The sequence below is a fragment of the Ptychodera flava genome, chromosome 7, assembly GCF_041260155.1.
Source record: "Ptychodera flava strain L36383 chromosome 7, AS_Pfla_20210202, whole genome shotgun sequence".
In the NCBI taxonomy this organism is placed as follows: domain Eukaryota; kingdom Metazoa; phylum Hemichordata; class Enteropneusta; family Ptychoderidae; genus Ptychodera; species Ptychodera flava.
The window spans coordinates 33,815,492-33,841,347 of NC_091934.1; the positions used below are offsets into that span (position 1 = coordinate 33,815,492).

The following is a 25,856-nucleotide window of genomic DNA, read 5'->3' on the forward strand; positions in this document are numbered from 1 at the left end:
CGCAGCAATTTCATATTAGAATGCTACAGCTGCTAACATTTAACCTGTTCAACCCTGGTTCCTCTTAAACAGGTCTGCAATCATCATTGATAACAATGGGTTTGGGCCAAACCATGGTGGTGAAAGGGTGAAGGCAGCATGCAGATGCAACTAATTTTTTTGACGAAAAAAAACTTAGAATTCTTTGCAGATCTAAGGATAATGTTTTCACTGGCTTCTTCTACTGACAAATCAAATACCCAATTTTTCAATTCCACGAGAATGCCAGCCATTTTGAATTTCAAATACTAGTAAAGTTTGTTTCTCTGACAAAACATTTCACAGTGGCTGCCGATTTTTTTTTATGTCAGTGCATGATTTTTCTCTTTCCTGCACAAAAATATTAGTAAAAGTTTAAAGTTTGATTTTGGAGTTGCAAATCACCTTAACACTTTCATATCCATGGTTTGGTTATAATCAATTTTTATCAATGATGATTACGGACCAGTTTTCAATGGAATTAGGTGAACAGATTATTGTTGTTGGAAAAGCTCAGTCTAAATTTGATTGCTCACACTTCACACTACAGACCAGCTCTAAGTATTACCTGATAAACACTACCGTAACATGTGTATCTTTTCAAGAGAAATACACAGAAGGTGATTAATACATTCAAAAGGCGATCCATTTCATGAAATTCACAGAAAAATATCTTACCACTCCATGCCAAAGTTTTTCTTGAAGTTAAAAAAGTACACGAACGTAAATACAGAATTATATCTCTATATATTTGTAAGATACAGAAAAATTTGCGACACAATGACATTTGTATTTTTCACTGCAGAAAATCAGAAAAATCATAAAGTTGTGATATGTATTTAGAAAGTTGTATGTCAGCAATTTTAGCTTCACCTCGTCAAAATTTAACAGGGACAAAAGAGGTTTCCATATTACCAAACTCTGTAGTCAAGGAAGGTGATCTCTTTTAAAATCAAAATACACTGTAAATGCTTGGAGAGGTGTGGTAAAATTTTAGTTCTAGGTATATTCTGAAATAGGTTTACAAGTCAGAACAAGTACTTCGATAATATCCAAGTTATCTGATTATTGATGGATAAACTGAATGACTGAATATATGATCAATTTATGGTTTCTTCACACAAGATTCTGTGTGCTCAAAACAAATTCCCCATGTTTTCAAATCACTGCAAATCTGCTTGCATTACTGAACAATCAGAATTTGCTGACTCTAGTCACCATCTGAACTCTAATTTCAAACAACTGCCAATTTCTTTCACTCTAGTCACCATCTGAACTCTAATTTCAAACAACTGCCAATTTCTTTCACACTTCTGAATCAATGCGGAGCAATATCCTGTCTGTTTGTAACAACACACAGCTCTACTTGGATGAAATGGAGGCAAATTTCCTATAATGAAAGCTTCAATTGATCAGAAAATTGATCTCAACTGGAAGCTTTTGAGGACTCGTTTTCTGAAAATCAAAAGCTTGAAAGAATAATTTTCACTTTCACTGCAATTTGACACAATGATTATGATTGAATCAGAACTTAAATGTTACAGGTTATAGACATTACCGGCAAATTTTGACAAAAAATTAGTTCGTTTTTAAATTTGAAGGAACTTTGGCATGGAGTGAATTCACATTTTCAGCATTGATTTTCTGATTCAACAGAGGATGCACTTCATTTTGAAAAGAAAATCTTAACAACGTGAAAGGAGTTCATCAAATTGTCAACAATAGACTTGTCATAATAGCAATTTACTCTATTCAATAGGCAAAAGAGGAAATATTTTTCATGTTTAAAGTTCACAAATTACTTCAGAATACAAATGATAGTACACAGGTACAGTCATCTTGTAAAAAACCTGCGTTTGACAAAAGCTTTGCTTTAAGAATTCCATGTTGAAAACAAAAATGGTGTTTTCGAAAGCTGAAATAATATGGAAACTACCAATTTTCTAGATATGAATAATAAATTTTAAGAATAATTTTCAGTACCACGTCAATCCCTGTTGGCTTTAAAAATATTTCAGTAATGTTTCAAAAAAACTGCACACAAGAAATTTCTTACAAAACAATTTACATACATCCAATAACATTAAATTTTGTGATTACAGTTTGGTCACCTCTGTTGAATCTCAGAAATATAGTAATTGCAATATTTACACACATTAGAACTTAAACCATACAGAAAATGTGCATTTATACACATTTGAAATTTTCAATTTGAAAGAATTGCCACAATTTCTCACTGCACAGTTTCTGCATGGAGGAAAATCCAATAAAATTTAAACCAACAGGACACAAGACGTAATAACATACAACGTACCTTCCAATACCAGAAACTGATCGGATCAACAATGGTTGGTTGGACGATCTCTTTGCCTGGAAATACTCCCCAGGTGACGGCAATGGGTCTCAATTTGTCTGAGTTTGTAACATCATCAACACCCTGCAAGTAAACAACAACACGTACAGTATGAAGTAAAAAATTTCAACAGTAACAACATTCAACAAACAATTCTGACAAAGCTGTTACATATTTTCAATGACGTCATTTGGTTTCACCCTCCTGTCACAGTGATTTATCTTTTCCTCCAACTGAATATTGTGTCAAAGTCTTTTGAAAAGTGGTAATCTAGCAATACCGAGCCTAAAATCAGTTATCGCTGAAACATTTTCTGATAGTTCCAGAAATTTCACAGACTTGAAAGCTCAGAATGTACCAATCCTAGATCTTGCAGACAAGTATTAACATGTTTGTAATGTAAGCAGGTTTTACAATTCAGCCAGCAAGCTGTTCAAATGCAAATGTAAAATATGTATTACAAACCAGGATGCGACATGAGATGTAAAAGACTCTTGATTGACATCCACATGACAATAATTGACAGAAATGTCCATCAGTATCCCCAAAGGTCACTGAACTGTTTCAGTTACAGACAAAAGTTTGACAAATGTCAATTGATCTTCGTCAAGGTTTAACTTTAATCAGGGCCAGACCAATGTTTTTGTCGGGGGCGGTAAGAAGGTAAATGTTACCGGGGTTCCCCCAGTCATTTTTCCTGGGTTCCCCTTGGTATATCAATGCAATCAGATTAGGGGACCCCACAAATGTTACCAGGGTTCCCAAATCATTTACCAATTTTTCCCAATCTTAGCAAAAACATTATATACCTATACTGGTAGAAAGAGTCGACCTTTCTCAAGGTCACAATTTTTGTTTTGGTTGTAAAATTCAGTACCCTGTTCTACTCAATGAATCATGTTAAAATACCAAGTATTCACCTGATCTACAGAACAAGTATATTAGTGCAATGTAAAATGTTGAAAACTGAATTTTAGTCAAGACTAGAACATATTTGTTGACAATAAAACTGTTAATGCATTTTATACACAATGCATTGTTTCAATGCTAATACTTCACCCTTTACACCCTGACCCCATGGTGACCTATGACATCGTACAGAGATTTTTTTTCCGAGCTGGGGTCAAAGGGTTAATATTTCAATATATTTCTGGGAGAAAAAAAATACATATTTGTTTCACAAAAAAAATAATGAATATACATGTATTGCAGAACCTGTAAGACAGGGTCTGGTCTTAGTGCAACAGAGTAAGGTAGTTTGTACTTTCATTGCCCACGGTAGGATGTGCACATCTGTGCATATGTTTCTTCAAAAAGTTTAGAGCCAAGGTTCTTGTCTCTTTTTAACAGAGATGTTAGAAGATACTAATACTGAGTTATGGATCCTGCTGTTGGTCTGCTGGCAAGATCAAAGTTACGAGGTTCTATCCATTTTGTAATGGAGATGGAAATTTGATAAATTATACTTACACTGCTGTTGATGATATGGTAGTTGACTCTTGGTGAATAATCCGGCAGGATCTCCAACAATGCTTTGATATTCTCTCTCGTTGTGAAAAACTCAAGGTATGCCTGAAACATACAGAAAAATATGAGATTATCAAATTGAATACTCTCATCTTGTTTGTAATGGTTGGTGGATGTATGTCAAAAAGTACATTCCAAGGGGTTTCCAGATCAGAGATGTGTAATAGAGCTCATCAAAACAGAAAACAATTAAGGTAAGAGTGATCTACATTTCCCTGTGATGCTATATCCAAGCAAACACCATAGCAGGAAGCTGAAATATCGAGGTACCATGCCATTCATATGTATATTCCTTAACATTTACAAAGACACTGACAATGCACATACAATGTTACCAGTTTCACCAACATGACTTGATACAAATTCATAGGCTACTTTGGTGCAATCAGACCATGGCAAAAACCATGGATGTAAGGACATTTACAGAAAGACATGGATAGTTTCACCTATACAGAGAAGATTGGTCAGGTCCAGCCACTAGAATCCAACTGCTCATCATGGTACTTTGGTGAAATTAGACATATGGGAAGGTATGTACACCAGCAATGCAACTATTGTACAGTCAAACCTGTCTTAATGGTCATCTTTACAGAGTGGTCACCTCTTTCTAGTGGTCACTTTGTGGCAGTCCCACATCATTTTACATGTTAAAGGCCCTCTACAGGACAGCAAACACTCTTATGTGGTCAGAGGTCACATGTAATTACTCCAATCTGGTACAAAAACCTGTCAGTATATCGGATTCTAAATGACCTCAGTCAACAAATTCTTAAGACTGAAAGCAAGAAATTTATCTAGTTTGACCAATATTTATAGCTGCATCACACCGGTTTCAGAAATATAATGCAAATATGAATTTTATTCTCAGTGTATCTTTTCCTAAATTCACCACTCAGTGGCCACCTGCACCAAAAAAAATGCCACAACCCACCCTCTATAGAAAGGCCACCTCCATATAGTGGTCACTTTTTTGATCTCTTGTGTGACCATTATACACAGGTTTGACTGTACATGTTCAATTTCATTAAGAAGTCTCTGTGCTGGGTCTCACTGCTTGCTCAAATTCAATCAGCCAACTGAAATGCATATCCAAGTTGGAATGGTTATACGTACCTTTTGGAAAACATAGCCGCCTGGATCTCCCCATCCAACAACAGGGTCTGCCGAGGGTTTGGCGCACACATTTGGCTGAGAGTTTATTGTCAAAACCCCCCTCTCATTGAGATTGATCAACTTGTCTTTGAGCATATTGGTCTCCGGAGCGAGGTCATCTTCATTCCATGGTAAATATGTAACCTGTTTGCAAGAAAAGTTTGAAAAACATGATTTTCAGACATTGATTTGTTGTGAAATAGGAACTTCCTCCATTTAGCAATTTTGCAAATTTTACAAAACCATTTTTCTAGATTTCTTTACCGCTGTTGAAGTCTTTATACAAAATCACTCCTATATGTAATCTATAATTCAGCCTGTCAGTGCAAATAACAGCCATGCTAATTTCAGGTCCATTCACTCAAAATCTCTTAAAATTCATGGACTTTAAAGGACTTTTTCAGCAATTTTCAAGGAACTTTAGTGGTCCAAAATTCAACTTTCTAAATATCATTTCACAATATCTCACTTTTCTTATTATTTATTACGATATTACAACTTAGAATCTTATCATTGTTGAAATTGGGGGAGGGGGAATTATCATATTTCTAGGATTTCAAGGACAGAGTTTCATTTCCAAGGATTTTTCCAAAACTTTCCAGGAGGCTTTAAAATTCAAGGACTTTACAGGAGCATACAGACCATGCATTTTGTGGGGGTCATTTCATACATGTTCACAAATTTGCAAATTTAGTGGTAGTCATAACAGTAGATTCACTTTAACCTGTTCACCCCTAATTCCTTTTAAAAAGTCCATAATCACCACTTATGACAATGGATTTGGGCCAAACCATGGTGGTGTATGGGTTAAATACTGATAGTTCAGATACACTGCAAACTCACTCACCTTACAGCCATCTTTGTTTGGTTCCCCAGACAAGAATGACGCAAACACCTGCCACACGTCTTCCTCACTGCAGAGCTCCTGCCCCCACATTTTCAGCAAATCAGTGTTTTTAATTTTAGGTTTGAGACAGAACAGGTAGTAGTCCTTCAGCTCACCAAAGGCTGGAGATGTCGAATCTCCCCATCGTCCATTGGGAAATTCATCCCATTCCTGCGTCCTGTACACATAGCTTTTGGGACGGATCGACCAAAAGATCGGCCGGACATCCTCCCCACTCCTGAAGTGATTAGCCGTTGTTTTCCATGGCAACGCTCTTGATGGATCTTCACACCAGAGTCCAAGTCTCTTTAAGATCTCAATGGTAGCAACTTCGCGGTTCAAGGTGTAGAAATGAAGTCCATGGACAAGTCCACTGCATGAATTGAAAAAACACAAATACTGTAACTACCAGGTATGCTTTCAATGTTACCATGTGATCCTGAAGTATTATTTCACAGCAAAATGTTTGAATGTTTAACAAGCCTCCATCTTATCGTGTGAAACAATTTGAATAAGTTGCATACTTTTTATTGCATTTTGGGATCTTCATTGCAATTAGCAGGTTTTCAATCTAGCTAAACAGTCATCCTAGCCATAGGAAATCTTGTGAAAGTTGACAGCATCTTACATTAGCGAATTTAAAGACTTAGGGGCCGTCGATAATAAAAGCTGACGCACGACAAACGTAATTCTTTCGTTTAGGGGGGGGAGGGGGTAAAAGCTCATTTCGTTTTTGTGTGCGTCAAAATCGCATAAGGATTTTCTATTGTTTTCAAAGTGCGACTTTGCAGCGAGAACGCAAAACTACCTTCGCATTCATCGAGAACAGAATGACCACAAAATACGGAGACAGAAAAGACAATGAAAAGACATGAAGGTGAAATAAAAACTTGTATGGTTTTTCAATGTGAAACATTTTCCTACGTGTGAAATACATGTGCCCTTCCGGTATTTTTTCACGGGCGTGCGGATCGGAGAGGTGCGTGTGGGTTTGTCAGAAACGGCATCATAATACGAAATTGATTTCGCATAAGAACTTTCGTTTCGAGGGGAGAGGGAGGGGGTTTCAAGTAAAACGAAGGAATTACGTTTCTTGTGCGTCAGCTTTTATTATCGACGGCCCCTTAGCTTTGTTCATTAAAAAGGGATGCTTGCTGAAAAGACAATGTTTCACAGTAGTGTTTCTGCAAACACAGACCCTGGAACAAGAACACTACTCTAACTAGACAATTGATCAATGTCATTTAAAGAAACTCTCATACTTTCATTGCATTTTGATGAGAGAGAGAGAGAGAGAGAGAGAGAGAGAGAGAGAGAGAGAGATATTTTATAGAGAGATTTTATTACCTGTCAAATAGTTCTTTGCAGATTTTAAGAGCATGTTGGACTCCAAACTTCCTTATGGCCAAATCATCATCCTTTATTGGTTCCATGACATCAGTGATATCCTTGGGCACAGTGAGTTTGGAGAGTTTGACCAACTGACGCAACGACTGGTATCCCTTTTTGGAAAAGTGAAAAGGCTTTCAAGATGACTGGATTTCAGTGAGGTTATAATGCTTGAAGTTGTTCTTTACATTGATTTGTAAGTGAAATAGGCATGATATGGGCATGTAACATTCAGGAGGACTGCCATCACATTGATTGCTATACTGTCAACATGACCCCTGTCCCATTGCAATCAAGAGCTTTGTTAATTAGGATTGAAACAATAGACAATAGATACTTGGATTCTATGAGAAATCCATGAAAAGATCCCATAGTCGCATCACGGTCTTTTTTGTCTAGTGACTGTTGTTGCATTCATTCCTATTGTTACATGCTTGTGTTGTTTTGTTCTAAATATCAATGAACAATTTGCATTTTAAACTACGCACACAAACCAGTCACCAGACATAAAACAGCAATGCATTTACAATACATGTAATTATGTTCAGAAATTTTAACTTTTGATTGACCGATATAATTGTGTATGTAATTAACTGCTTCACATTTGTCTGTTTTAGAAGCAGAAAATGACACACCACAAACTCACAACTGGAGATTGGAAACCAACTTTCTGATTTAACTCATGTTGTACAGGAAGATATCAGGTGGGATACACTGCTTATTATACATCATTGTAACAAACATCGCATGTAGAAGTAAATGTAGATGCATGATGATATAGGATACTCAATAGAGACGCATGTAGGATGCACCAAAGATGCAATTTAATTTCATAGATAAAACAGGATTGTAAAAACCAAACAAACCCCCGTTTCAAGTGTGGTTAAGAAAAACATTTTTTGCATTTGCTTGTGAACATTTACAAACTAACACATATAAAGGAGTACAATTGACTACAGCACCTGGATTGGGAATATGCCGGGTATAATTGGAATATCGATTCCAAGTTTTCTGCAATCCCTCAAGAAATTCAGGAAGTGACTGGAATCGAAGAAAAGCTGCGTGATGATGAAATCGGCTCCAGCGTCCACTTTTTCTCGTAAATGTTTCAAGTCGTCCTCATAGCTGACAGCATCTGGATGTCCACGTGGGTAACCTACCAAAATACAAAAATGTTGAGTGTGCAAAATCAGGTCCATCTACCGGTAAACTGGTCATCATGGCAGAACCACTTAAATAAAATAATTCTGAAAAAAAAGCTTGGACCATCCGTCATCAATTCATTTAATTAGTGTATTTAAGAACTAATTTTCATAACCTTTCATTCACAAAGTTAGAATTTGAACTTTTTAGCATTGGTGAACTTTCGATGCTTTAGTCGAGTACAAAGCTGCGAGATATACCAAACATTTTTCTCTATTCCAAAAGCACATGCAGTAAAGATTTGATGAGGAAATGTAAATTTCATCAAAGTAATAGAATTTAATTATGATGTTCCACTCTTTCTTGGATAAAGGCTTGCTGAATGGACCTCATTATGCAAATACCAACACTTTACAGGAAGGAGTCACTATAAAAAATAGATTGACATTAAAATGTTTCTCAGAGCCCCATTAGCTGAATTTCATTTCACATTTCGCTTATCAAAAATTACATTAAATCTTCGGAGAGAATTTGAATTCTCATTATTAAGCCATATTGTCTTTGAAAATACCACTATTTCAATCCTTGGTAATTGATTTGGTGGATAAGTTCAAGCCTTCAACCATAAACTTTAGGAAGCCATGTTTGAGTAGCAACTTCAAAAAAATTTTAAAAAGTGTTACCCCTACAAACCAACATAATATAATGATACATGGCCTGTACCGTGTACTGTAATTAATTGAAAAACTATTTCTCAGCAGGTAAAATAATTAACAGTTGTTTGGCAAGTGTCATTTTGAAAATGACTCAAGTTAACAGAAATATTTTAACCTCTATCCTGCCACATCGCACCATTAGGTCAAGCTGGTTTAAACACCAATGAGGCATAACAAGTCCCATCAGTTACGTTTTAACAAAACATGAACATTTGAAGGACCCTGGAAGCCTGTGTTCGCGCTGCCCATTCGCCACGTTCGCAAATGCGAATGGAAATCAGCAGTGGCGAAGAAAAATCGATCCTAATACGCCACATTGGCGAAAGTGATTTTTGTTGAAAAAATTCCGCAAAATAAGCAAAAACGTGGGGTTTTTAAGTCTTTTGTTGATCTGCGCTTCTCTTTCGGCGATTCGCGAAAAAACTATATCTACTTCCGTATTGATCTCTCCGACGTACGCAATTGCAATCGAGCCAAGTCTCGCGAGAGATTTGACGTCAATTTGTATAGTGTACAGCATGCACATAATGACTATCGCGAGAATTGAAAATGCAGGCAGACGCAATCGAGCCCTAGTCTCGCGATAAATTTGACGTCATTTTGTCTAGTGTACAGCAAGCAAAGCGAACACTCGTGAGAATTGAAACTTTTGCTACAGCAGACATACGCATTTTAATCGTGGTCACAACGTTCCGTGTTGAAATTTATTTGCATCGTGGTCTGGACGTTCCGTGTTGCGCATTTTAATCGAGGTCTTATTTTAATGGTGGTCGATTTGCATCGCGGTCCTCATGGTCCCGTATTGATGTTCATAAAAATCGCCATCCCAGCGACGCATTCCGTGTTGTAGTCGATTTGCATCGCGGTCACGACGTTCCGTGTTGTTGTTCATTAGAGAGGTTACAATCTAATTACGTGTACGTCTGAAGGCACACAGTGGCGTACGCGTATCCATGATCAGTTGTGATTTTTTTGGTTGATTTTGCCGTATTATTTTTTCAGAAACATACGAAATTCGTCTAAGTTTTAAGAAACAATTAATTTCTCTACGTGAGGACTATTCAAGCTCGTTGTATCCTCGCATTAAATTTACCGATTTTCTGTAGGCCTAATACAGTTATTTATGTGGTTTACGGAAATCTTTGTGACAGCTTCAGGTAGAAAGTTGAATTAGACAACATTTCATTTATGTCAGGAAATCATAGCACGTACGTCTTGTTCAGGTGAACTCTACGGAATTTTCTGATATCAAAGATGTTTGCTAATTTACAATGATACTCATACTAGTACTTAACGAGATTTCCTGTCTAAATTCCCGCAAATCACCAAGAAAATCTAAAATTACTACACGTAATTAAGAATACATGTAGAAGTGTCGTTTGATGACGTTCCGAACGTCTGTGCCACATTTACGAGACGTCTTGTACGACGTGACAAAGACGCTACGTGTACTGATGTAACGCAATAACGTGTAACCAAACTGCTATTTTAATCGCAGTCCGAACGTTCAGTGTTGCTGTCATGCTGTTGATTTGCATCGCGGTCCCAACCTTCCGTGTTGCAGTTCATTTTAATCGTGGTCTCAATGTTGCGTGCTGCTGTCGATTTGCATTGGGGTCCAGAATCAAGCAATTTTCAGTGTTAAAATGAAGAGAACTGGATACAAGGTTGATGTGTTGACAGTTTATTCTTGTGCATGCAACCGACATTGGAGATTATAGCATTATAGAAAGCTTTGTTTTCGTAAAAATGTGTGGCTAATAAAATTTGTCTGTGGCTAATAAAATTTGAAACTATTCGCCACAGTGGCTAACAGCTTTCGAAACCCAGCGCTAACACAGGAAGCGTAGATCATCTTGTATGATTTTCACAGACAAAACCTGCTATAACATACGATGCTAAGAAAGTGAAAATACGTATGTTTTATTGGCTCAATATTACTCTTTACAGACTCTACAAACAGGGATGTGATAGGTCTGGCACGGTAAAGGTGAACTATGAGGACAAACTTTCACACAAAAATTATATCATAGGTCTAAAGGGGACAAAAAAATTTGTTCCAGAATTTTTTTTGCCAATTTTAAGCTACAAAGGTAACAAGAGATTTTCTTCTTTTGAAAATCTCCCACTAGTTACATTGTTACTGATGATGTTGAGTCTAGATTTTACAAACTGTCCACAATAATAGAGGCATGACATATACAGGCAGTGTTGACAGAACAAATTTTGAGCAGTTCAACATGCTCAAACAAGAAAAAAACAGAAAAATATGCACAGCGAAGATGCAATTAAAGTTACAATACAGAGTATATGATTGAAGCAATAAAAAAATCAAACTGGCAATTAAAGTAGAAGTAATGATTACGAAGAGCAATCTAATTATTCTTCCTGACCTAAATATTGTAAATTTATGGCACTGGCCAATAAATTACTATGGATGTCATGCATGAGGAAATTGCACTCATGATCTCTCGTTAAGGGTATCAGAAAAGGGCGAATTAATGAAATGTTCCCGACTCAACCAATGGAAAAGGAAAAATGTGTTAAGGTCATTATGACTTTAAATGTCCTAGAAGTAAGTTGGCTTTACATCAGACAAAAATAGACTGGGAAAGATGTGACAGTTTCTGAGCAAAGTAATGTATTTATCCAGAGGTCACAATGTCTGAAAATCCGTCCTTGTGATAAACTTGCATAGATACAGAACACAATGATGAGGGCATTGTCTTGCATTTCAGAAGGGCAAGGTATGTATGCGGATGGTACCCCATAAATGTCACATAATTTATAGATTCTTCAATGTTTCACTGACCTGTCCGACCTTTAAAATTAATGTATAACTATATGTCTGGTAATCTTGAAGAGATGTGGGAATAAAGTTGGGCCAGAATCTCGCAAATTTTCTGTTTGGTCGAAGGGGAAAACAGACATACTGAATCTGTAAATAACTGGTTCTTCGATATTGCATGAAGCTGATTAAAAAAACATTAGCTATACAGTTATATAGCTGTGAAATTTATACATTATTTTCATTATTTTATTTTCAAACCAAAGTTGGTTTGTGTAAATGTGCTAACTGGGGCGTGTATAGAAGTAATCCTGCTCACTGATTTGGACCATGCCTACACGTTTTAACAGGTTAAATAATAAACAGATGCCACCACTCTTAAAATAGCGCCCTCATGAAAAGTACAAAAATGGCAATATTTCTTATGCATACACACCATGCATACACACCATGATTATCCAAGAAACAAAAGCAAGATGCCATTTACTTGAATGCACAAAACATGATGGTCAACATTTTTTTTGTAATGATATATATTTATTTTCTCTGCCACATAATACATTTTTGAAAATGGGAGAATCTCAACAAATGTTAAAACTTTTGAATTTACATGCCACTTTCGACACTTATGACACTGTTATACACTTTTTTCAGTCATTAATAGGTCTTATTCAAAGAAAACTCTTGGAAAACTGAGGATATTTTCAACATGTACTGATATGCTGAGAGCTCTCGCAATCTGGCAATCAATAATTTGGCCAAATATTTTATTTCTTATAGGTCACACCAATAAAAATACAAAGTATAAAAAAAGCTGTCAACCAACCTACCCAATTTCCTTACGGTATGTTATTGGAAACAAAAAATATTTTTTTTTTTGGCCAAAGTACTTACCTGCAACACAAATGACAAAATAATCCCCATAATGTTCTCTTATAAATTTGACAAGATCAGTGGCATAGCTGAAGCCATCTTCCATAGTTTTCCATTCGCCTCCAACAGGTGGGTCTACCAGAAGTAATACAGAAACATTAGGTCAGTCAATATGTAGAGTATGTAATCAGGTTGAAGGAGAATATGCCTTGGAGATACACATTTGGACTCAAATTTGTACAAGTCTTTTCTGATCTACCACTTGTAGGAGCTCTTTTCAAAGGCTTTGAAGCAAGAACAATTTCCTCTGTCTTAGTTTTTTTGACAATCAAAAATTTTGTTTTTCCTCATAGAGTTAACACAGGGTTGGTAAATTTCAAATATCATTAAATGTTTGGTGATTTCTAGTACCAAACTTTGCATGGTGAAACCTGATTTTTATTCTTTATTTGGTGAGAAAATGGTTGAAAGTTTCAGTGGGAAGTTTGATCAAAAGTTTAAAAGTCTTTAACACTTTTAAGGTGCACACTACCTTACTAACAATAGTCATTTTTTATCATTATTGAGCTGTCAATAAGCCTGTTAGCAAATAACATTAACATTCATATTTATTTGCAACTATCAATTTTGCCAAAAGAATGAAATCACAACTTAAGGTGAAGTACTACGAATTACGTCAAAATTAAGTTGTGGTGTCATTTTCTTGAAACTTTGCACAATTATCCTTGGAAGTTGTGCAAGTGCAAAAATGAAATAAAAAATGGGGGTCACCAAGCTCGTTTCCATGGAAACGGACGTTAAAATGGCGTCGTTAGAAATAAATAAAAATGATATAATTCTGTTACGTGCAGAGAAAACGAACAAAAGGGTGAACTCAGCAGTTTCCGTTTAAACAAAATTTATTACGAAAACAAAACTAATTGCTAAGTCAGGGACAGAGTACAAGCTTTAAAGTGTACAGCTACTTATCTCAGCTGGGACGGCAAAGCTCCAGTCTCAGAGTTGTAACAGTCAGTCGGATGAATGAACAGTCCTTTGGCTTGCAGGCTTGAAGCTGCACAAAGTCCACAGTATAAATCCAGCGTTGACAGTGAAGGTCTTGAAAAGTCTGAGAATGACTACTGCTGGAGTTTAGTAACACACAAGAGACACGATCCCAAAAGTCTGACTGGAAGCTGAGCGCGTCCCTTTTATAAAGGCATATAAGAACAATCTAGAACTTTTATTGACATGCTAATTACTGTTCTAAAATTATCTCCCTTACACAACTAATCATCTTTCCAGAACATTCCAAACATGACTAATTGAATTCAAGTTGTGAGGTCATTAAGGGCAGTGACCTTGAGAATGTTCTAGACTAATTGAACTCAGGTCATGATGAGTGTGGGGGAAATGACCTACATAACACACCCCCTCTTCAAAAAGAAAATTTTTCAAAGAAAAATCTTTCTTTTACAAATGTAATCTTAAAGTGTGAACAACAATAAGTTCTAAATACGAGAGAGACAGTCTGCATTAAATTGTCTCTGCCTTTGATATGTCTAATGTCAAGATTAAACTCCTGTAACATTAAACTCCATCTTAGCAATCTCTGATTCTTGCCTTTAAATTTCTGCAGAAAAACAAGAGGGTTGTGATCAATATAAACCACTATTGGCTGATTTGAAGAAGTAACATAACTTCAAAATGCTGTAAAGCTATATCAAAGATAAACACTCTTTTTCAATTGTAGAGTAGTTTCTCTGGGATTGGTTTCTCTGGGATTTGTTAAATTTGCTAAATTTGTTAAAATAGCAAACAGGATGATCGGTCCCATGACTATCCTCTTGCAATTTGGTATTGGAAAACTTGAAATGGCACTGAATTTGGCATAAAGTATGCATGGCAAAGTCCGGTTATTTGTATTGAGTTCTATAAAGTCATTGTTCGGCAAATACTTGGCTTCCTCCTGGAGATATTCCGCTTTCAGTCTGTCTGGATGTTGTTCCACTGGATTACTGTCGCAGACATCTTCGTTGTGATAGGTGATGTTTGTCCTCGTTGGAACATCTTGAAACAAATGTTCATGGATTGGTTCTTTCAGCTGTTGTTGTTGTTCTGGCTGGAGGTGTGCCAACTTTGTAGACTCCAGCTTCTCCAGGATTTCTGAGTTCTGAAGCTTGACCGAGCCCAGCTTTGAGTTTAGAGTATTTTCACTCAAGTCAGTTTCAGTATCACTATCTTCATAATGGTTTGAACTGACTGCACTGACAGGCTGAGTTATAGTAGGATTATCCCTATCAAAATATGGCTTAAGCATATTTATGTGACATAGCTGTTTTGTTTTCGCCTGTCAGGTGTTATTATGATGTAATTTAAATCACTCAATTTCTTATCAATTAGGTATGGCCCAAAGTAACGAGCATGGAGTGGTTTGCCAGGAATTGGAAGTAGAACAAGAACTTTTTGACCTGGTTCAAACTTCCGTTTTGAGGGGTTTTTATCGTATTTGGTTTTCATTGACTGCTGAGATGACTCAAGATTTTCTCTGGCTAATTCACATGCTTTAGAGAGTTTTGTACGAAAATCTGACACATATTGCAAAATATTCAGACAATCATCATCGTCTGATAGGAATTTCTCTTTAACGAGCTTAAGTGGGCCACGGACTGTATGTCCAAATACAAGCTCAATGGGCTAAAACCAAGAGACTCCTGAATTGACTCTCTAACAGCAAAGAGCAAAAAATGAATTCCTTCATCCCACTGCTTCTCTGTGTCAAAACAGTAGGTCCTAATCATGTTTTTCAAAGTTTGATGAAATCGCTCAAGAGCACCCTGACTTTCTGGATGATAGGCGGATGACCTATACTGTTTAATGCCTAGCTGATCCATTACTTGTTGAAAAATACCAGACATAAAGTTGGAGCCTTGATCGGACTGGACACATTTAGGGAGGCCAAATAAAGTGAAAATTTGACTAAAGCTTTCACTATAGTCTTTGTCTTTATATTTCTCAGTGGTATGGCTTCTGGGAACCGAGTTGATGTACACATTATTGTCAACATGTACTCATTTCCTGATCTTGTTTTTGGTAGGGGCCCAACACAGTCTATTAGTATCCTACTAAATGGTTCTTGAAATGCAGGAATTGGCTGTAAAGGGGCCTTTGGAATGGTCTGATTTGGCTTTCCTACCACTTGACATGTGTGACAAGTTTTACAGAAATGTGCTACGTCCTGCCTGAGATTAGGCCAATAAAAGTGACTGAGAATTTTATGATAAGTTTTCCTGACTCCTAAGTGACCAGCCCAGGGCGTTTCATGGGCCAGGCGCAATATTTCAGCACGATAGGGCTTTGGAATCACAATTTGATGTTTTATAGCCCAATCGTCATCAACCAAAACATCTGGAGGTCTCCATTTACGCATGAGAATACCAGATTTTGTATAATAGGAAACAGAGCTATCTGAAGTTTTACCTTCATCATCTACCCTGTCAAACAAAGACAAAATATCTGAGTCTTTGTGTTGTTCTGCAATGAGATTTGATCTAGAAAATGTCTGACTTTGGTCAGCAGAAGTTTTACTGGAAGTTTCAAATCCACGAGGGATAACGGAATGATCCGTGTCAAACACCTGACTGAGAAAGGTGTCATTTAAGTCAACATCTGTGACATTATTTTTGAGAGTATTTGATTCTCGGAAGTTTTCTTTGACATGGCTCGAGTAATGGCACACGAGGAAATAAATCGGGTATCTCTTGTTCAATTGGCTCTGGATCCTGATCTAAAGTAGGATTATCAGTCACAAGTGGATTAGTAATGACCTTGTCCCCAGCAAGGTCGTTTCCGAGAAGAAGGTGAATCCCTTCAAAGGCAAAAAAGGCCTAATACCTAAAGTCACAGGTCCAGAAACAAAGTCTGAAGACAAATAGACATTATGGAGAGGAACAGGAATGTAGTCATTACAATCTACCCCCTTAATAAGAACTTTAGAACCTGAAAATGACTTTTCAGAAAACGGCAGGGTATCTGCCAACAAAAGAGACTGGGACGCCCCGGTATCTCTTAAAATTTTGACAGGGGTAGCGGAAGAGAAATCACTAGAAAGTGATATAAAACCATCATGAATAAATGGTTCGAAAATACCCATAATGCTATCTTGAGAAGAATTGACCTTGACCTCATTAATTGGGGATAAGAGGGGTTTAACCTCAGAAAATGTGTTGCACACATTATTAGACTCTAATTGAGTTGATGAAGAAATAAAGCCGTTGGCTTAGATCCACTTTGACCACTTTGACCTTCACGTTTTCTTTTCAATTTGAAACACTCTGACATTAAATGGCCGTCTTTCTTACAATAATTACAAGAAAGTGTACCGAACTGTTTGTCAGAAGGAGATTGAGACTTGGGATATGATGATGTGGGAGTGTTACTTGAACTCTGTGAACTGTTGTCATTTGATTTTCTACTGTCCTTTGAAAAATTCTTGGATGAAAAGGAGGAGTTAAATTTACCTGCATTGTTTCTGTATGAAAAGGACTGGGATGGTTTGCTGAGAAAGGAAGATTTGTGGGTCAATGAATAATCATCGGCCAAACGTGCAGCAACCTCTAATGTATCTGCCTTTTGTTCATTGAGAAACGTCTTGATGTCACTCCGGATGCACCTTTTAAATTCCTCAATCAAAACAAGTTGTCGTAATTTGTCATAATTCTGACTGACCTTTTCCGAAGAACACCAACGATCAAACAGTTGTTCTTTTGTTCGAGCAAATTCAACATAAGTTTGATCCTTCACCTTCTCACAATCCCTAAATTTCTGACGGTAAGCTTCAGGCACCAACTCATAGCCCTTGAGAATTAATTCCTTCACAGAATCATAATTTGAAGCCTGCTCTACTGACAACTGAATGTAAATTTCTCTGGCTTTACCCACCAAAGCACTCTGCAAAAGCATAGACCAGGACTCCTTAGGCCAATTCAGACTCTGAGCAATTTTCTCAAAATGAAGGAAATATTTATCAACATCCTTTTCTTGGAAAGGGGGAACTAACCTGAAATGCTTAGTGATGTCAAACTTGTCTGAAGGGAAGAATTTTCCTGACTGTCCAAGCTCTAAACGTTTTATTTCTAACTGCAGTCGGTGTTCTGCTAATTCTCTTTCCTTTTCTTTTTCCTCTCTTTCTTTCTCCCTTTGTCTTTCTTCCATTTGCAATTCTTTTTCTTTCATTTCCAATTCCCTCTCTTTCTGTCTTTCTTCCATTTCTAACTGCATTTGTATTTTTCTTTTTCTAATGCCTGTCTCTCCTTTTCCATTTGTAATTCTTTTCTTTCATTTGTAATTCTTTTTCTTTTTCTAATGCCAATTTTTTAGCTCGAAATCTGCCTGTATTTCTAATTCCAATTTTTTGAGTTTTAAGGAAGACTCAGGCTCATAATCTTTTAAGGCAGACTCCTCAAAATGGCCAGAATTAACTAAATGTTCTGCAATCTTGAACTGTATTTCTCGCTTGCGCATAGATCTTTTGACATCTACTTTAAGGAAATTGGCCAGTGCTATGAGGTTGTCTTTTCTGAGGGAATTAAATGTGTCCTGATCAAGGTCATCCATAAATTCGTCTGGCTTAAATTCCGCCATGATTAAATTTCGCTGAGTTCACAGTATACAGTAGTTTTGAAAAGGTAGGCAAAATGTTGTCAAACGGCTCAAAATATTCGTATCCCGGACGAGCCCCCAATTTGTTACGTGCAGAGAAAACGAACAAAAGGGTGAACTCAGCAGTTTCCGTTTAAACAAAATTTATTACGAAAACAAAACTAATTGCTAAGTCAGGGACAGAGTACAAGCTTAAAAGTGTACAGACTACTTATCTCAGCTGGGACGGCAAAGCTCCAGTCTCAGAGTTGTAACAGTCAGTCGGATGAATGAACAGTCCTTTGGCTTGCAGGCTTGAAGCTGCACAAAGTCCACAGTATAAATCCAGCGTTGACAGTGAAGGTCTTGAAAAGTCTTGAGAATGACTACTGCTGGAGTTTAGTAACACACAAGAGACACGATCCCAAAAGTCTGACTGGAAGCTGAGCGCGTCCCTTTTATAAAGGCATATAAGAACAATCTAGAATTTTATTGACATGCTAATTACTGTTCTAAAATTATCTCCCTTACACAACTAATCATCTTTCCAGAACATTCCAAACATGACTAATTGAATTCAAGGTTGTGAGGTCATTAAGGGCAGTGACCTTGAGAATGTTCTAGACTAATTGAACTCAGGTCATGATGAGTGTGGGGGAAATGACCTACATAACAATTCACTAAACTAAAGAAAGCAATTATAAAACGCTTATCAAATGAGTTAATTTTAATAAATATCAAGACGTAAGATCCATATCTATCGAATGTATAGTTTTCATGATGTTTGTGAAGAAATTTTAACATGAGTATCGATAACAAAATGACGATATCGAAATTATATCACTACATAATTTTCGAACTTTCTTCCTGTCGCTTTGAATGGTGTCATTTTGACCAAACTTGGCGAATAAACTCCTGACATAATACCATTTAGTTTACACTTTTAATAAAAGGGTGTCACCATGCTACTTTTTACAATATCTCCAGGTGAATGGGTAATTTGCGCCATATAAATGGGAGAGAAATGTTAATTTTTCGCTCATATTGAATAAAAACCAGCTTCCTAGGGGGTCAAAATATGACAAGGTTATAGGTCACATGTATTTCTAAGACACTGGGTCAAAAAATTAGGTAAAAGCGCAATTTCAACAATGACAGGCGATGTTAAATACATGCGCTACAAAATAACCCATTTGCTTCAGGCTGGAGTTAAATCTGCGCAGAAACGTTCTAAAGCGTGTGCGCGTCCGAATTCGTCGCCCTTTACCTTAATAGGAGACTGCAAATTTACGATGACAAACACTAGACGAGTGCATTAAGGACTCTGACTACAGGCTGTTATAATAGACAATAAATTTGTTTGAACTTACAGCAGTAGTGTATTTAGCATATGAAACTTGGGTATGAACGCATCTGCATGTGCGAACAGCCCTATTACAGTACTGGTCAAAACTATAAGGAGGTTTTGTATACATCAACAGATTTCCAGACTAAATGATAATTTATGACATGAAACTATACACGATCAATGAATATTTCAAATTTTGAGTGATCTCTTATCAAGTAAGCCATTTCATTGAGACATTCAAAAAAGGTTACAACCCTGCTTTCCTGGTGACCATCATAACGTGCCATTACATTGTCAACCATGGTCGATGATGTTTTGACCATCAGTGACAATGACTGCTGACCGTCATCCAAACTGACAATGTTTTGACAATCATCAACTGACGTTTACTCATTGTCACAACATGGTCTTCACATGGTCAAGAAAAAAATAACGACAATGAAACATGGTCATATTATGGTCATCACATTGACAATGATTTGATGATGACTGACTGGTCATATGGTCACAGTCAAAACATGGTCATTAGATGGTCAGGGAAAAGATTGTGACTATGAAACACAGTCATATCACCATCACCTCGTTGTAAATTATTTGACCATGTTTGATGGTCACAATCTTTCCCTAAACTGTCATGGTGTGTGCAACTGATCTGATGCACATGTCATTTTATGTGGTACTACAGACTGTAGGAACTCTCACAACAGCTGCACGGATGCCAATGCAGGGAGGTAGACCTGTCAGCACCACTATCATTATGTATTCAGAAAAATGATTTTGCCAAAGTCGATAGATTTCTCATTCATCACAGCAGGATTACAGACAAACATATGACTTCACTCACAAGATTACAAAAAGTTAGTAAATTTTCCAAATGAACAATGGAATTTTTGATTTATTTTCCCATGACTGACAATCCAAAGTTTTAAAACTTACAAGAACAGGCAGATTTTCACTTGTGGTTGTGCACAATTCAGCTGCTTTTAAAAGCATCAGTTTTTCAAGTATATATACCGTAGTTTGGCGATCACCTCACCTTTAAGTTTCTGATGCCCACAGACCAGACATGAGGCAAGTCCCTAACCTGAGAGTTGAGTTTTGAGCTTACGTACACAAGATTTGAGTCTCTGTAATAATCAATCAAACTCTTAATATCGTCGACGATCTTGTTTTGTAAATCGTGGTTGGATCAACAGCTGAATTTTTACGAAAACAAACAATTGTCAAAACAGGAACATTTTTTCTGTGTATATAAAAGGGAGAATTAGTGCTGTTACGGACGCAATGTAGGCTACGTCCGTTCACCCCTTTCAAAACGAGCAACAATGACGGGTCGTAGACTTATATAATGTTACTGCAAATTTGTACCGTAAAAATTTCAATAGAACAGGACCTTTTACTGTTGAAACGTACACAAATGTCAATGTTTAGTATAAGCACAGTCCCTGAAGCTAAAGCATATACGGTACATACAGACAGTCTGTGTCACTTGATCATCGATGCCACCAACAATATCTCGCCTTCAGAAGACGTGGATTGAGGTTACAATTTTTGTCCATGTTTTATGCGTAAGGGCTATATATATTGCACTCCATCCTTAGCTGATCAGCCGAATAAAAATCCAACACGCAATGTCAAAGCGTGAGCTGAATCCGGCTGGTAGCAGCTGACATGTTTAGTCAGAGGTCACGGTTTACCAAGTTAAGGTCGCGCATTGATATTGAATCTTCGTGCTGAAAGAACTGTACACTCTTTTGACCATTTCGAATCATTAGTATAACCATTTTCATAATGTAATATAATAAATAAATTGCTATTTTGAGTTTGAATTGTACGGGATTAGGGCCGATAGAGAGTCAAACTCCAACGTTTAAAAACGGGACTACGTTATCAATCGCGTAATGATTTATTGATCTCACTTCCGTGAAGGTCATGAGGCTTGAACGGCGCGAAGTAAGATTTCTGTACCGTGACTTGGTATTCGTGATCAGGACTTATCTGGCAGAAATTTTGGCGATCTTTGTATGGAATCACTAGCCAAAATACATCATAGTTTCGCAGAAATGTATATAGAGTACCAGGGACAGACAGAGTTCAAAATTTGTGAACGCAAAAAGCAGGTAAAGATGCCGACTATATTTTCCCAGTAACTTGTACCGGTATGCTTACGTGCAGCACGGAGTGACCTGCAGCCGGGAACTGTCTATAGCGTCTGCGAGCCGTTCACAAATGCAGGTAAGTTGATTTAACCATAGACCTTCGTTATACAAACCACAGTCCCTCTATCCAGAGGGACTGTGTACAAACGTACAACTGCACATTGCCATTAAATTACATGTACTAAGTTTCGTTGAGTAATGATTCGTACGGAATTCACTTTCAATTCACAACGATGCTGGAAAATAGTGTATGGAAAATAATTGCGAGAGTTTTACAGATTGTTTGTCCGTTTTATATATTATTAATATATAATTATAAATGTTTATGCAGTTGGTGTCTGTGAGTTAGTTTTTCAAGTAACTATTGTCTCATTTTCAACTAATAATGTTTATTGATTTCATTCATCAAATTGCAGTCAAACAGTAAAGACTCACACTATTTCCTGAACCATTCGTATTTTTCAGAATTCGTTGCTGGTACTGTGAAGGGATGAGAAATTCAGAGAAAAGAAGCTAAATCGCTGCCTTTGACAGTAATGTTAATTTCACATGAACCTTCTCAAGTCAGAGTTTAATGAAGACATATTTATGTGGCATGAAAAAAACATTGGCACATAAAATAAATCGTACCCTAAATTGAACTTAACGTTTTGTTTCTGTTTTATTTTTTTACTACTGTTTCTTATGAAGCTAGTATTTCAGAATTTATACATCTGTGCTGATTTACAGTCTGCCTCAATATTTTTCAGGTGTCCATCTGTAATTATGTTTTTAGCCAGCTGATTTCACAACTCAGTGTACATATCTGAACTTTCAAAATGTTGAAAATGTGGTACAAATGCACAAATTTTGCTGTCACTACAGCGTGCTGTATCTTTGGTGTCAGCATCACTGATCTACATATAATGATAATGTTCTTTGGTACATTGTTTCATGATGCTTCAGCTCTCTGAGTATTCTGCCAATACAAAGTTTTCGATTTCTCAACCCTAATATTAAGAGTTGGTCGAGTAGTCTACATGACAGAAATTAGATAAGGTATAAACATCTCTTTTAGGCTTCACAGCTACTGTGGCTTTAAGTCAATATGTACATGTGTCTTTTGGCTGTTATGCAATCTTTTCTCAAAATTCAACTTTTTAAATATGTATCAAAATGTATTCACAAAATTCTGTCTATAAATTTTGTAAAGCTGTAACTTTTGGTCTTTTTTCACGTCCTCTTGATTAAAACGAAGATTTATTGCATTTTGTCAACATCATTGAATATCTGTTGGTGCAGAAAATATATTTTGAGAAGGTTCTGAATGATCCATTCTACAAAAGACACTCTTTGTACCTTATTATATTTGATTGAAAGAAGTAGTAAATTTCACAAAGCATTTATATATTGTATAAAAGCCCTGATGAAAGAGAACATGGTCAACTACAGTACACATTAATTATTTGCACAGTAGTCACACGACTTACCTTTTAATGAACCTCCAAAAAATTTGTTAAAAACAAATTTACAAAAATAGAACAAGATTTCCTATTAAAAGTCTACACTTTCAAGCTGTTGTAATCGACACACATGTACTGTATTGGTCAGTAAATAGGTGACTATGATTCAGAATTATTTTTATTTTAATTAAAAGGTCATAATGTGAAACAAAAAATAGTGAAAATATCAAAAGTTACAGCTACTGTGGCTTTAAGTCAATATGTACATGTTAGCATTTATTACATTTATTCCTGTCAGTAGTCATTGCTTAAGGTAGCGTGTCTGGTTTGTTGAGTACTTTTTGTCAAAAAAGAGTTGAGGGACAAATTTTAAAAAGTGTGTTTGTCTTAGTTATATGTGAAAGTATACACCTACAGACTTTGTCAGTTTAAACACTAAAGTTTGAACCGTCACTCACCACAGATAATCGGAATTGTGTAGACGTCAAAGTGTCTTTGTTTTTCTATACCATTTTTTGAAGTCAAGTGATCAGTGTACCAAAAAAGCAGCTTTCAGGTGACACTTAGGTGAAATTCACATTTTATTGCCAAAATCTAAGTCCGAAAATAGGTCTTTGCATGAGGGAACCCACAGGCTGCCTTAATTATCACTTTATCCCTGTATAATTGTTGGAGTCATTATATGATCTTTGATATGTGTTTTATCAATGTTGACTATAATTGCACTCAATGCAATGTTACACATAATTAAATTGACTGAAATGAATTATTTACATTCAGTTTCTGTAGCTGTATAATGTTGACATTTATGCAGACGCCTTCAATGACCATGTTTTGACCATCACCCTGTTCTGACAATCACTGACCAGGTTTTGGCAATCAACAATATCCAAACAAGACCACTGGTCGGTGACCATGTTCTGACCGTCATAGACAATGTTCTGGCCACCAATTTGACCAGTGTCCTTACCATCAGTGACCATGTTCTGACCATCATTGACCATGTTCTGACAATCGTTACCTATGTTCTGGCCACCATTGACCATGTTCTGGCCATCATTGACCATGTTCTGACCATCATTACCCATTGCTCTGGCCATCATTGACCATGTTCTGACAATCGTTACCTATGTTCTGGCCACCATTGACCATGTTCTGGCCATCATTGACCATGTTCTGACCATCATTACCCATTGCTCTGGCCATCATTGACCATGTTCTGACCACCATCATTGCCTCCTCTGGTGACCATGTTCTGACCATCATTGACCATGTTTTGTCAATCATTGACCATGTTCTGGACATGTTCTGATTACTGTTGCAATGCAGCTTTATTCACAATGACCATGGTCTGTCCATGTTCGTTGTGAACTTTAATCGGCAATGTTTTGACCATGATACGACAACGATTTCTTTTGACCATATTCTGACTGTGATGTGACTATCATAATGCTGACCACCACTGACCATGGTCTGACAATGGTGTCAATTTAACAAACGTGTTCATTTCATGGTCGATCATGGTCAACTTGATAGTCAAAACATGGTCGAACATGGTCAATGACCATGGTTTGACAATGGTCAAACCATAGTCGACCATGTTCTGACCGTCATCCTTAAAGCAGGGAATTGTTTTCAATCGCATCAATTATTTATCATGCAACGTCACAGAATGCTCTATCCCTACAAATTTGGTTGTACCAGGTGATATTCTTACAACCCTTTTACCACCATGGTTTGGCCCAAACCCATTATTATCAATGGTAGCTGTGAACTTGTTTACATGGAATTGGGGTGAGAACACCTTCAGTAGACATACCTCCTCGCAAGGCAAGAATACTTCGTATTCCCTGGTCCTTGGCTTTGTTGAGCAACTTTTTTATTTCAGCTTTGGTTTGGTTACAGCATGTTATGTGCAACATTGTGTCCATTCCACAGTAGTTTAGAGCCGTACTGGCTATCATCATTGAACTCGTGGGGGAGTTACCGCCAGGGTTGCCAGCTGGGTGCCATGTGATGTCACAAAACAGGGGCTGTCCTACAACCATCCGGTCAAACCTAGGAGATGTACGAAAGTTTAGTACATGTACATTGCGGGATAGAGTAGGAATTTAATTTGAATATATACATTTATGCAGAGTATATTAATGAGCATAATTTGCATATATGCAGATTAGCTGGCAATAAGTCATTACAAATGGGGAATATTAATTGGCTCAAAACAGTCTATAACCAATAGCAAATTATCGCAGCAAATACTATAGCAATGTTTCACATACTTGTACAATGTATAATTACATGTAACAAAGCTTATGTTCATGGTTGCTTTCGGAAAATGTTGAAATCAATGGCAGTCTTTCAGAGGCATTTATGATTCTCCTTTCATTACCTTGCTAAACTTGGTTTGTGAAATTGTCGTATTTATTCCACTAACAACCATGCG

At 36.8% G+C, this 25,856-nt stretch overlaps 1 protein-coding gene and 1 long non-coding RNA gene across 2 annotated transcripts in view; one reads left to right on the forward strand and one right to left on the reverse strand.

The window, feature by feature from the left end:
* Positions 1-25,856, reverse strand: part of LOC139137353 (methylenetetrahydrofolate reductase (NADPH)-like) — a 43,666-nt gene that overhangs the window by 8,006 nt on the left and 9,804 nt on the right. Inside the window, exons 4-11 of the mRNA XM_070705399.1 lie at positions 25,233-25,471; positions 12,867-12,980; positions 8,288-8,481; positions 7,284-7,438; positions 5,898-6,309; positions 5,012-5,194; positions 3,842-3,943; positions 2,333-2,455 (exon numbers count right to left, since the gene is read on the reverse strand). Coding sequence (XP_070561500.1) covers positions 2,333-2,455; positions 3,842-3,943; positions 5,012-5,194; positions 5,898-6,309; positions 7,284-7,438; positions 8,288-8,481; positions 12,867-12,980; positions 25,233-25,471 — 1,522 coding nt within the window. The remainder of the gene's footprint in view (positions 1-2,332; positions 2,456-3,841; positions 3,944-5,011; positions 5,195-5,897; positions 6,310-7,283; positions 7,439-8,287; positions 8,482-12,866; positions 12,981-25,232; positions 25,472-25,856) is intronic.
* Positions 21,776-22,617, forward strand: LOC139137354 (uncharacterized). The gene is made up of 2 exons (XR_011553373.1): positions 21,776-22,047; positions 22,437-22,617. It is a non-coding gene; the product is annotated as an uncharacterized lncRNA (long non-coding RNA).